This window comes from Lycium barbarum, chromosome 12 (assembly GCF_019175385.1).
Source record: "Lycium barbarum isolate Lr01 chromosome 12, ASM1917538v2, whole genome shotgun sequence".
Taxonomy (NCBI): domain Eukaryota; kingdom Viridiplantae; phylum Streptophyta; class Magnoliopsida; order Solanales; family Solanaceae; genus Lycium; species Lycium barbarum.
The window spans coordinates 93750282-93765181 of record NC_083348.1 but is presented as its reverse complement, the minus strand read 5'-3'; the positions used below and the strand labels follow the sequence as shown (position 1 = coordinate 93765181).

Below are 14900 nucleotides of genomic sequence, written 5' to 3'. Positions count from 1 at the left end.
ATCTTTCTTCTATTTACATTTTTTGTATTTTGTTGTGTTTTGTATACTTATATTCTAGAGTCATAATGTCTATGTTAATTTTTATTTTTCGTAAGTTGCAGAATGTCAACGGAAGATATCTTCATCAGAATGAGTAGCAATTGTGCGGAACCAATATTTCGTGTAACTGAAAGTACTGCTTGATACAAAGCTATAAAGCTCAAATTAGCTCGGCCAATCTTTTGGTACAAACAAAAGTAAGTCACGTTCATGATCATGATTTAAAAAAAAGAAATTACAACTGCTATTTGCGTAACTAGTTACAAGTTTCACCTTTGTGGTAGGAGATGCTAGATAAATCTTGATCCAAGAAACAATTGCAGCAAGTTGACATTGCTAGCTATTTTCAATGATGAAGCGCAAAATATGTAAGATTCTATCTTTTGAACAACATAACACATTCCATAATAATTTCTTAAGTGATTATCAAGTTATTTTTCAAGGCGTATGTAGCATATTAGTTATGAGCTCAATTGAACCCCAAACTTTCGACGCTAAACAAAAATTAATTTGTAAAAAATTACTAATATTGCAATAAATAATAGATATAAATCCATAACTTAGAAACTATAATGGATTCAATGCTAATAATCTTAAAATTGAACCCATAGAGTTTAAATCATAGATGATTCCTATCACCTAAAGCATTTTTATCTTATATTTTAAATTAAAACAAGAGAGATTTATGCACATATTGATAAATATCAAATATTAAAACTAGGGAAAAAACATGAAGTCATTATTTGAGTACCAGATAAAAATGAAATGACAGCCTTTACATATATATATATAATCCAAAAAGAAAAAAAAGATTAAACAATGAAAGCGTTTAAGAAACGTATTTAAAATATAACATTAAAATTCTCATAAAGGTATCTCATGTGGATCTTCGTACGTCCTTTACTTGACACAATGCAGATTATACACACAGAATTGACTAATAAAGTGGGGGTGTAGAAGTCAATCCAACATGTATATTGTGTGAAGGGATGTGGAAATTTTCGAATTACCAAGAAAAATAATAAAAATAAAATCAGATTCAATTGAAAATAAGACAGAAGAAAAATTTAATTGCTTATCGTCTATCTATCGCATATAATATTATAATGGCAATTCTCGCGTGGCACTTCAAGGTTATGTACCAATATTTAATTTGAACTGAAAGATAATTTTTATGATATTAGAAATATATATTTTGTTTTTAAAAAATAAAGTTTTTTAATTTTGAGAACATGAAAGGAAAGATATCATACAAATTAGGTTCAAAAAATTACCATAGAAATATACGTAAAGCCTAAATTCTATCAAATTTAGCTATGTTTGTTTATCTATTGGATGACATATAATATTCAACTATTAAATCTCAATGTAGATAAATTCATTAGAAAAATCCAGGTTTCAACCAAATTTATTATCTTGTCATCTAAACTATTTTAAATTATTCAAATAATTATTTAAAACTTTCAATACTAAAAAGGAGGTCAGTGTCATAAAAAAAAAGTGAGATAAATATAACTCAAACGACAAAGGAGGTTAGTATTGAAAAGGTAAAATTAGAAAGTATGACTTATTCCCAAATCCCAATATCAAAAGGGGGGGGGGGGGTATAATGAGGATATTATGTCAAGTTACGAGCTAATGATAAAATGCGATATGATAAAAAAAAATTGACAATCTTAATAGGCAATATAATAAGATTGAGTATGGTAATTTTGAATTGTAGATGAATGATTAAGTTTTAAAATTAGAAGTATCATACAAAATCAGGTTCAAAAAATTACCATAGAAATATACGTAAAGCCTAAATTCTATCAAATTTAGCTATGTTTGTTTATCTATTGGATGACATATAATATTCAACTATTAAATCTCAATGTAGATAAATTCATTAGAAAAATCCAGGTTTCAACCAAATTTATTATCTTGTCATCTAAACTATTTTAAATTATTCAAATAATTATTTAAAACTTTCAATACTAAAAAGGAGGTCAGTGTCATAAAAAAAAAGTGAGATAAATATAACTCAAACGACAAAGGAGGTTAGTATTGAAAAGGTAAAATTAGAGAGTATGACTTATTCCCAAATCCCAATATCAAAAGGGGGGGGGGGGGGGGGGTATAATGAGGATATTATGTCAAGTTACGAGCTAATGATAAAATGCGATATGATAAAAAAAAATTGACAATCTTAATAGGCAATATAATAAGATTGAGTATGGTAATTTTGAATTGTAGATGAATGATTAAGTTTTAAAATTAGAAGTATCATACAAAATCAGGTTCAAAATATTACATAGATATATAGGTAAAGCCTAAATTCTATCAAATTTTGTTATGTCTATTGGATCACATGTAATATTCAAATTTTAAATCTCAATGTAGATACATTCACTAGGTATATCCAGGTTTCAACCAAATTTATTATCTTATTATCTAAACAACTTTAAAATTATTCAAAAATTAATATAAAACTTTGAATACTAAAAAGGAGATCAGTGTAATAAAAACAATTAGAATAAGGTAGATAAACATATCGCAAACTACAAAGGAGGTTAGTACTATGAAGGTGAAATTGGAGAGTACGACTCATTCGCAATATCAAAAGTGGAGTATTATAAGGATATTAGCCAAATTATGAGCTAATGATAAAATGCAATATGATAAAAAAAAAAAATGACAATCTTAATAGGCAATATAATAAGATTGAGTATGGTAATTTTGAATTGCAGATGAATGATTAAGTTTTAAAATTAGAAGTATCATACAAAATCAGGTTCAAAATATTACATAGAGATATAGGTAAAGCCTAAATTCTATCAATTTTTGTTATGTTTGTTTGACTATTGGATCACATGTAATATTCAAATTTCAAATCTCAATGTAGATACATTCACTAGGTATATCCAGGTTTCAACCAAATTTATTATCTTATTATCTTATTATCTAAACAACTTTAAAATTATTCAAAAATTAATATAAAACTTTGAATACTAAAAAGGAGATCAGTGTAATAAAAACAATTAGAATAAGGTAGATAAACATATCGCAAACTACAAAGGAGGTTAGTACTATGAAGGTGAAATTGGAGAGCATGACTCATTCGCAATATCAAAAATGGAGTATTATAAGGATATTAGCCAAGTTACGAGCTAATGATAAATGCGATATGATGATTTTTTGACAATCTTAATAGGCAATATAATAAGATTGAGTAGGTAAAGCCTAAATCCTATCAAATTTAGTTATGTGTGTTTGTCTATTGGATGACATATAATATTCAAATATTAAATCTCTATGTAGATACATTCATTAGATAAATTCAGGTTTCAACCAAATATATTATCTTATTATCTAAACAAATTTAAAATTATTCAAACAATTAATATAAAACTTTAAATACTAACAAGAAGGCCAGTGTCATAAAAAAAATTTAAAATAAGATAGATAAATATATCGCCAACTACAAAGGAGGTTAGTATTAAGAAGGTAAAATTGGAGAGTACGACTCATTCCCAATATCAAAAGTGGAGTATAATAAGAATATTAGCCAAGTTACGAGCTAATGAGAAAATGCATATGACAATTTTTTGAAAATCTTAATAGGCAATATAATAAGATTGAGTATGGATAGTTTTTGAAATGTGGATGAAAGATTAAGTTTTTAAAATATATTTTATATTTGGGAATTTGAATTGAAAAAATATTTTGAACTTGAATTGAAAGATACAACAACAACAACAACAACAACCCAGTGAAATTCCACATCTTGGGGTCTGGGGAGGGTATAATGTACGCAGACCTTACTCCTACCAAGGTAGGATGGCTGTTTCCGAGAGACCCTCGGCTCAATAGAAGCATAAAAAAACTATTTTCCCATGTCAACAAATTAAACAAATAAATTTATAAGTCAGCTACAATATAGATAATTATTTTTTAGTATCAAAATTTTATTTTCTTAAAACATCTCAATCGAATATAATTAAAAAAATTATTTTGTGTTCATATCAGAATGTATAAAGTAATTGAATCGTGATAGGATATTAAGTGTAAATTTAGATTTTCAAGATATATTTTTTTATCTATATTTTACGTAATTTATGACGTTAAATTTAGTATATTATGAATAGTTATTTTTAATATTTCACAAATTTATTGATTTTTCTTATTATATCAAACAAATAATGTAATAATTTTTTACTTATTTCTTTTTGATACGCGCTGCGCATCGCGCGGGTACGAATACTAGTATGTACAGAAATGAAAGAAAAAATGTCAAAAAAAGTAGAAAAAAGATAAATGCAAATGAAGGTCATAGAGAGGTGCCAAATCACCTTACATATGTTTAGCTTTATATTATATATAGATTTCCGTGAAATTTCGACAATCATTATCCAAATGAGTTACTTAAGAGTCATAAGTGTCATCAGATATTGAAAGTGCAATCAACCTCCATCGTAGCTCTTTTTTTCTTTTTCTTTTTTAATTCCGCTTAATCCTCTAGTTTCCAATTTTGCCCACTCTATATACAGTATCTTGGATACATCATTTGTCCCTGTCCTTTTCCTAGCTGTTCAAATTAAATTCCTAACAACTAAACTATTTTTTTGCTGTATATTTATTTTTCTTTCCTCAGTTTGTGGGCACGCAACTTCGTACGTCATTGCATTGGTCAAACTGTCTCTTATGACCGTTTGGAGCAAGGGTTGCCCATAGGTTCGGCTAATCAACTAGTTCGATTTCTTAAAAAAATAAGATCTTGAATCTCGGTAAGATTAATCTAAAGACTTAATTGGGGTATAGGGGAAACGGCATCCAAATTCCAAAACCCGACTGATAGTATATTCTAAAGCACGTGTTAATGAACATAGATTATAAAACACTATACCTAATTATATGTATTATTATCAACTTAAAAGAAGACAAGGCATCAGTAAATCACATGTTATGGACTTTAGGAGTTAGGTGTTCTGCATATGGATGTTTAATTAAAGGTAGTTGCTGATGTATATTCTCCAGCTTTTGTTTGGTATAAGAAGGGAAAGGAAAGTGGGAGGAAGCACAATGGTGGAGAAAGTCAAAAGAAATTTTATTTTTGTCATAATACATAAATACAGACCCTCAAATTGAATGTGCACAGCATTTCAATTTGTATAAAATTGAACACATGAACACAAATGTTTACATGATACTGATGCGACATATAAATTTTGAAAGTGCTACGTCAATATTTGTGTTTACTTGTTTAATTTTATATAAGTTGAGGTGTCTACTTATGAATACTTAAAGTTGAAGGGCATACTTGACAGTCAAAGTCAAATTTAAGTATTTATGTATTAAGCCTTTATTTTATAATTTGTTTATACTAGATAGAAAGTGGAGAAGGAAGAAAACTGGGAACTTGTAATTATTACCCTTTTGACCAACTTGATATTTGATCTCTTTTCTCCACCGTAACTTTTATATTCTTCTCCATCATCACTAATATATTTTATTGGTTATATTTAGATTTAAAACTTTGGGTCCAATTAAATATTGTAACGTAAAATAAAACGGCACATCACGATTTGACGTACAGACAGAATGTTAAGGATCGTTTTGAGTATTAATATCGACAATTGTTATTATACGAAATTTTGTGAGAATTTGCACATGCCTTTTGGCATGGCATTGAAAGTTTGGAAGTACGAGTTGTTGATATAATAAAAACAGGACCAAGAGTAGGTACTACTACATTGGTGCAAGTGCCAATCGCCATAATGATGAGAACAGTTGAATGCAGCTAATATCACACAATATAAAAGAGAAAATGACATAAATGGTCCCTTAACTATGAGAGTAGGTTCAAAATAGTTCCTTAACTATGCACTTAACGGTTTTGGTCCTTTAAGTTTGCCACAAGTTAATAAAAATGGTCCCTCAACTATGAGGGTTGGTTAAAAATAGTCCCTTAAGTATGCACTTAACAGTTTTGGTCCTTTAAGTTCGTCAAATGTTAACACTTTTAGTCTCTGACAAAATATTCATCAAACTCTGTTTGTTAGATTTGATGAAAAATATGAAAAAATTAGCGAGAACTCACATTTGGGTGTACACATTACTAAAGAAAAGGCCAAATACCTCAGGATAAAACCGACGGACATCAGACGATTATAGGAAAAAACAGAGGAAAAACCTACATACTTGATAATGTCAGAAAATAGTGTCTTGGAACACAAAGACCGACGGACTCTGTCGATTAAAACCGACGGACTCCATCGGCTAAGTAAAATACACTAGACTCATTTTTATTGAAAACCCGAAAATAAATTCTTCCATCATAGTGATTCTTTAAAAAAAAATAGTTTCCGCACATTTTCCTTGAAAATAACCGACGGACGTTCGTTGGTTTTCGTAAAAAATAATAAAAACTAAAAAAAAAAAATAGTGTCCCTCGATTTTATCCATCGGTTTCCGTCCATCATTTTTTTCGTTTGTTTTTAGTAGTGATAATTTTTGTATTTTCTGCTATTTCTAATTTATTAATAAGGTCTGGTGTATTTTACTTAGCTAATAGACTCCCTCGGTTTTAATCGACAGAGTCCGTCGGTCTTTGTGTTCCGAAACACTATTTTCTGACATTATCAAGTCTGTAGGTTTTTTCTCTGTTTTTTTCTATAACCGATTGATGTCCGTCGGTTTTATCCTGAGGTATTTGGCCTTTTCTTTAGTAATGCGTACACCCAAATGTGAGTTCTCGCTAATTTTTTCATAGTTCTCGTCAAATCTAACAAACAGAGTTCGATGAATATTTTGTCGGAGACTAAAAGTGTTAACATTTGGCGAACTTAAAGGACCAAAACTGTTAAGTGCATACTTAAGGGACTATTTTTAACCAACCCTCATAGTTGAGGGACCATTTTTGTTAACTTATGGTAAACTTAAAGGACCAAAACCGTTAAGTGCATAGTTAAGGGACTATTTTGAACCTACTCTCATAGTTAAGGGACCATTTATGTCCTTTTCTCCAATATAAAGCACTTCAAACTGAAAACAACTTCAACTTAAGAGCACTGCCGGTATATAAAAATTGAGAAAAACGTGTCATTTTCAAGTTTTAATTGGAGTAGCAGTGTGGTAGGTATAACACTCTGAAACCGAATCCGCGACTTTTATAGCATAAAAAAAAAAAAGTTGAACCAAATTAGCATAAAAAAAAAACATTTGTAGGTTTCACGCACTAAATTAGTGCGTGAAAGGACCAAACTGCAAAAATGCAACTTGGGCCTTTCATGCACGAATTTCGTGCGTGAAGGAGGTTTTTTTTTTTTTTTTTTTGGTGTTACCTTTCAAATCACATTTTTTTCCATACTTTGGGCAAAGATTAATCATGTTTCAAAATCCCAAAATATCAATATTTTATATAAAACTTAATATCTTTTTTTGCGTACAATAATGTCAGCTCATTACATCAAGTCCACCTAAACGTTTGGATCGTCGTTTTAGGGGTTCTAAAGTGTCCCGAAGTAAGTTTTGAAACTTGTCATATTTATAGGGTTTTGAAACTGGTGGATGTGGAAATGAAGGCCAGGGCACATAATCTGAAAAAGGGTCCGGCGTATACAGAGGTGTCTGTGAAGTCGACGGCCGGGAATGAGAAGTCGATGGGATATCTGTAGTCGCCGGCTGGTAAGAACTCGGCAGGATCTCTAAAGTCGACGGAGCCTCATCACCTCTGCCAGCCCTACCACCTCTACGACGCCCACCAACTCCTTGGCGACCACGACCACCTGCTGCCCCAGGTAGGGCACCGGGAACACGCTCAAAGTCATGTGCCTGTCTCATACCAGTCTCGGCAAGCTCAATCATCCGTGCTGCATACTTCGCCGTCTCGGGGGCCTCCGTACGGGCAGTGCTCTCATAGCGCATTGTCTGAAAGGTCCGTACCAGCGCCTCGTACGCTCCTGCGAGAGCTACATATCCCAGGCCATCTGGACGACGCCTAGAGGGGTTGCCAATAATAATGCGAGTGATCCGTATATACCACTACATGTACACATGGATCGGAGTGTCATGTCCGACCACCGCTAGGCTCGTCATCCTCACATCCCAACTCTGGACTTGCTGCTGCATATGGAGTCGCCATGCATCATCGACGCCCGCACGCTCGTCCCTCACATAGTGGTCATGCTCCCAAACCGTAGCCGCGGGTATATTATGTATATACCCAAACTGCCGTAACACGCGGTCGGGCGCGTGATACTCAACGATATCCATATGTATCAATGGACACCGCGACATCCACATGTGCTGACCAGCCCTACAAAACGCCGGCAGCTCATCCAAAATATGATCATACGACGTCCATATAAAAGCTTGTAAAAAGAATTGAACTAGTTAACAATAAAAGACTAAAATAGTAGCTATGTGGTCTAGCGTGTGGATCCAAAATATGAACATACTATCTGTGCCTGATCCCTAAACGGGAGAAGGCTGTGATGCGACTCCGCACGTCGGCGTACGCCTCGCGACCATCTCCGCGCGTATGGCATCGACACTATAAGATAGTCAGCGGGAGGGTGAGCTGGTATGGGCTGAAAAGGTCTCAACCTAGTCCACACCCATATCTGATATAGTCATTTAAAAAACATTTTATCAGTCGTCGTTTTAAAAAAAATATTTTGTGTTTAATTACACACACTTAAATATATTACCTGAAGGAGCGAGCAAAATGCAGGGACCTCTACCCTTGTGCCCATAGAACATCGGCATAATCCTCAATACATGTAGCCCAGCACAACAGCGCCCCAACTATAACATCCTATCTCGATGAGATCGTCGATATACCGAATCTACCTCAAGCTCAAATGCGAACCCGAAGTGTTCAGGAACAGGATGGCCCCGAATATGATGAGTAGGTATAGACACGCGCGTCGGTCAACATCAGCCTGAGGCGTGTCCTCTCCAATCGGATGCTGCATGTCTGTGAGGCGCAAGTGAGCGTAAAGGGCCGACAACAAAATCCGACTCTGGCCGGAAATACGACCATCCAGAGCAGCGAAACCGGTGAGCCTAGTCAACTCATCCCGGTAAGGCGGCAGCACATGAGGCTCCTCAATATACAATGGGCGTCGATCAACCCGTAGCCCATAAATGACCTCCACATCCTAAAGGGTAATGATAGCCTCACCGGTGCGGAGATGAAATGTGTGCATCTCCGGTCGCCACCTCTCAATCAATGCCGTCACTAGCGACCTATCGTGCTGTACCCGACCAACTTCGACGCATCGGTAGATACCGCCCGACGTAGTATATCCAGGACACGAGGATATGAGGGGCGAGCAGCTAAGATTTCCCATGCTGAGTCCCCTAACCGGGTACGGACCTGAGACTCAGGCTGCAGGTCGGATGTCCATATATGTTGCGACCTATGCTTGGGCTGAAGATACAATAACTCTCAGTCGAAGGGCCCCGGATCAAGAGGGTGGTGATCCATCTGTTTTACGCATTTTAAATCAATCATTAACAAGTAGTATTAGTTATGTAATCTTTTATCAAAATTTTTATTAAGGATTGTGGTGACCCATCTGTTTTACGCATTTTAAATCAATCATTAACAAGTAATATTAGTTATGTAATCTTTTATCGAAAATTATATTAAGGGTTTTCAATCCTAAGCTACGGGGTATGAATTCTAAACTAAGGGTTTTCAATCCTAAAATATAAAGATTAAAAATTAATAAGTCAAATAATTAACAATTAGTTAGCATACGATTAGTATAAATAATTAATAAATAAACAATTAACTAACTAATCAAATAATTAACAAGTTATTATCATATATTTAATAAATAAATAATTAAGTAACTAATCAAAAAATTAATAAATTATTATCGTATATTTAACAAATAAACAATTAATTAACTAATGAAACAATTAAGAAATTATTAACAAATAAACAATCAGCTTAACAAAAACTAAATAAATAATTAGCCAGTCTAACAATTGAAATAGCTAGTCTAACAATTAATAAATACTTAAGTCGCTAATCGAACAATTAACAAATACTAAATAAACAAGGAATAAATAATTAACTAATTAACAATAGATAAACAAATTAAAAAAAATAATTAAAGGGGGCAATCACCACTGCGGACTGCCCAAAAACGCACCAAATAAATGCGCAATCCACCACAGATCCCTCCCACCACACCTAAGGTAATAATAAATTTAGCAATGTAATAAAAAATTCGTAGTAAAATACCTAGAATGAAGGTGTTTTTGAGTTTTCAAAAAGAGCTCCGCGCCGCTCTATTCCAAAATCTAACCTTAGAAACTTGTTCCTACACTTCAATATACTAAGAATATTGAGTTTTGGATTAAAAACAACACGAAAATAGCGTTTTGGGGGGGGGGGGGGGGGGGGTTGGGGACCGCGTCAATGGCGGGCTGTGGTGGGGGGATTCGGTCGGGATCTGTGGTGGGGAAGGAGGGGGCGACTTTTTATTGCCTCCTTCACGCACGAAATTCGTGCGTGAAAGGCCCAAGTTGCATTTTTGTAGTTTGGTCCTTTCACGCACTAATTTAGCGCGTGAAACCTACTAGTGTTTTTTTTATGCTAGTTTGGTTCAACTTTTTTTTTGTGCTACAAAAGTCGCGGATTCCTCTAAAACCTTGAATATGTCCTTGCACTACCAAATATTATTACCAATTGCCCTCATTCTTTTTCATATTTCTCTGTCTGGACCTTATAATACAACACAACTACCAAAGAAAGATGAACTTACATTAGGATAAAATGCAATACATATAAGTACAAAAATAGTTGACCGAACAACAATAATCATGATAAGTCATGTTATCCTGTGTTTTGGTGTTTTGATGACTTGACAAACCTACTCGAGGAACCAATTAGATCAAATTTGCTAAAGTGTCGTACAATCAACTCTACAACTGTTGCCACTGTAGCAGTACAATAGAGCAGCATACAACAGCAGAGTTGCTTTATGACCTGTCATCTTCACTCTTTCTCCATATTCAAACATCATGCTAAAGTGAAAATTGGATTCTTGCAAAATTCAGAAATTGTTCAGATCTAAAAGTGCAAGTCTCCACGCATCAAGGTGTGTTCAAGAACAAAGCTTCAACAAATTCAAAGACCTGTTCTTTTATAACTGAAGATGTGTTAAGTCTTAGGAGTGTTAAGTTTCTGTTCTTTTATTCTTAAACTTGTAAACCTACTTTTATCAAAAGGAAGCTGTAGTAGATACTCTAAATTCTCAGTAGTTTTGCATAGATAGTTTACCTCTATTCTATTGAGTGGTACCCTTGGTTAGAGTCAGTCAAGGTGTATTAGTGTGTTTGGCTGGAGGTAGTAAAAAAGTGTTTGAACTCTCAAAGGCTGCTTGTAGGAAGTGAACCTTCACAAGCGTTTGAGTGATACACTAGGCTAGAATTAGTCTCGATGTATTAGTGACTTGACTAGAGATAGTCAAGAGTTCTTCTGCAAGGATGGAGGGATTACGTGAGTTAATTCTTAAATTGCAAAAGTTATAATATGAAGTTGCTCGGTATAATGGAGTTGAAATCCTACGTGATAAATCGTGATTTTTAATTCCTTAAACAAAAAATTTTTCACAATAATATCTTATATTATTTATTTACTGCACTGTATCAGAAAACTAATACACAATCAAATCCCTCATATTTTGTTTGTTTGGCGTACAACCTTTATCAAATTAAGATACCAAAAAGGCGACGAATCAAAAGGACAATAATTTTTTTATTCGAAAGTCCCATCATTATTCATTCTCCACAACGACCCCAACAATAGTCGAACTCGCACATCAACACCCCACTCAATTAGTGAAATTTAATAGTAGTAGAACACTCTGAAATCTTGAACAAATACTATTTTACTTGCACTACCAGATATTATTACCAAATTGCCCTCATTCTTTTTCATATTTCTCTTTCTGGACATCATACTACAAGTACCAAAAGGAATAAACTTACATCAGAATAAAATGCGGAAATGAAAATTAAGCATACATATAAGCACAAAATCAACCTAACAACAATAATTAAGATACCAAAAAGGCTTTTTTATTCTACAGTCTCCATAATGACCCCAACAAAAGTAGTTATTGCCCACTAACACGCACTCAATCAGTGAAATTCTTGAGTGCGGCCCCTTCCTCACAAGCTTTAGCTTCAGGTGTTGGTTCCACCGTCGGTGACGGAGGAACCGCCGTACATACCAACTCCGATGGCAGATCTGGAATACCCTTCAAGTAAAAAGTGTAGAATAACTTGAACGGAAAGATAATTTGTTGCAATTTCACTTGACCGGTAACCCCTTCAAATATACCGGATCCACCGGTAACGGCGAGATAAGTGTCTTCGTAGGTTAAGTATGGTCCCTGAACGGTCATGTGACCATATTCGCCGAAGTAGAAGCTGTAAATAGCTTCATAGCGATCTCCTTTTTTCTCCTCTTCGTGCTTGATTAGAATGCAGAGTCCTGCCGTTATTCCAATTCTCTTCTTTAGGTCTGCGGTATATAGCTGCAATATACATCAAGAATCAGCATAAGAAGAAAAAAGTAAAGAAAAGATTGTTATTTCTTTTTTCTTTTTAGGTAAGGGTCAAATATACACTGGAACTATCATTTTTTCGTGAGTTTTGTTTGTTATTAAAACATGTCTAGTTGCATAGTTGGTGATAGTTTAGGTATGTTTTTCGCGCGGACTCTTCTTTTACCTTTTTGAGTATTTAGATTCTAGTTTTCTCTTTTCCCAGAAAGGGAAAAATTGCAAAAAAGAAACGTACTTTGTTGCTGAAGGGGACAAGATCTCCAAGTGAATTGACACTCTTTTGGCTCAATCGAAGATAAGCAGGGCTACCACGGTCACGTTCATTGAGCTCGTAGATGCTAATTTCTTGAACTTTACCTGAAATCAAGAAAAATTAAGTATCATAGATAGAACATAAGGGTTTGAAAAAATGTGATAAAGAAGTGAAGATCCTTACCACTTGTGGAATCTGTTGAACTGCTTTGGCTCTTGCAGGAAAATGATCTGGAAGTAGTAGTGGAGGTGCTAAGTTTAAGAGATTGTGAAATGAGAGGGTTAGGGAGTTTAAAAGATTGGATCTTTTGAGAAACAGAAGTAGTAAAGGTAGAGGGTAGCTTATATGAGGAAGAAGAAATGGTTGCTCTAAGAGCAGCAGTGGCAGAGGAAGCAGTGGCCATGGCTAAAGAAAAAATGAACTTGGAAATTTGTTTGTTGTAGTGGCAAAAGAAGACTTGAAAGAGGTTGTTGTTGAGGCTGATGAAATGATTAGTTGGTGACTATGGTGTGTTATATAGAGTGTTGAGTGAGTTCAATTTCCATGTGTGGAAAATGGGAATGGAATTATTACTCCAATCCTATAAGATCTGGGATCAATGATAGTGGAGTAACTTTTTATGGACGGTGTAGGATCTGACAATGGGAGTTTGTTGGGTGGAAACTGGAATATTGGGAATAGTCCAAGACACTTTCGAGACGTCAAATGAATAAACATCAACGTTTGGACAATGTGAGAAATATCGTCTACACGTGTTTTTTATACTTGGTGGTCTGTGCTGCTTTGGAGGGGCCAACGCAGCAATTCATTTGTGGCTTTGACCTTGGTCTTACTACATTATGTTGTGAGTTCTAGGCCTTCGAGGAATCCTCCTCTCTCCGTCCTACCAATCACGGTACAAAATAAAGCATAATTTCAAGAATGGGATATCCCACCTTATTCCACTAAGATTGAGATTATTTATTTCATCTTCCAAATGAGATAAAATAATCTCAAAAGGTGAAATAAATTAATCCTGAGATAATTTTGGCTACCTACCAAACGACCACTTAAAATTTAAACGTGTTCTTTCTTTTCTTGTTTTTTTTTTGGTCCAGGCTGCAGCGACCCCTATATACTTTGAGTTTTACATCTATACATTAACAATATAATTTCTTGTTTTACGATATCAGGTCGTAAATATGTACTGATAATTTTTCATAAAAAATAGAGTTTGCAATGTTGATAACAAAATAGATTATTCTACTACAACAAGTCAAAATGACTTGATAATGTAATTTTTTTTTTATATAATTGCTGGATATTAGTTAAACTCATTTATTATAGATAGAAGTGTTAAATGAGCAAGTTTGCCGAATTTGGACCGATTAAAATGGAATGGATCAATAATTAAATAAGTCATTAACTCGTCGCCCAAGGTTGCTTGGCCTGACATGAGCTAAACAATGGTAACCAGACGCGTCCAATTCTAAGTTTTTGTTTCTTTCTTTGCTTTCTTATGATTTGTTTAATTGTCAATTTTTTTTTTTTGAAGGATCATATTTTAATAGGTTAATTTCGCCACAAAAACAGGCTAGAAGCTTATACTTCCAATTCATATCAACAATGAATGGTAAACATGGAGGTTAATCGTTAAAGCTGTCACAGAATGGAGCAAATGCTCATTTGAATGGAACACGGTAGACATGCTTATATAGATTCAAAGATAAAAAGATAGAAAATTATAACTTAATTAGATGATAAACTAATCTAGAAAGGGATTTAGACCTTTCAACTAGATCTAACCACAAATTTGAGTAAAGACCAAATCCTTGCCAAGAATCCAATGAACAACCTAAAACATTAAGTTAAGCAGAAGGAAATTACCACTAAAATATGCCTTAATTGATGTACTAGAGTCATGCAGAAGTAAGATACTCTTAGAACCTCTCAAAGGTTTATAGGGGTCCTAAGAAAAGAGGACTAAGCCCCAAATAGAAACTTATTCAGCTAAAGATCTGTGATCCATGATATCAGGATTAAAGGGGTCATCTTTT

At 34.0% G+C, this 14900-nt stretch overlaps 1 protein-coding gene across 1 annotated transcript; it reads right to left on the bottom strand.

The window, feature by feature from the left end:
- Positions 1 to 11914: 11914 nt before the first annotated feature.
- LOC132622619 (allene oxide cyclase, chloroplastic-like) lies at positions 11915 to 13557 on the bottom strand. Its single transcript, XM_060337255.1, has 3 exons — positions 13048 to 13557; positions 12847 to 12968; positions 11915 to 12581 (listed from the first exon to the last, which is right to left on the bottom strand). The coding sequence occupies exons 1-3, from the start codon at positions 13265 to 13267 to the stop codon at positions 12180 to 12182; spliced, it is 744 nt and encodes a 247-aa protein (XP_060193238.1). The 5' UTR covers positions 13268 to 13557; the 3' UTR covers positions 11915 to 12179.
- Positions 13558 to 14900: the final 1343 nt, after the last annotated feature.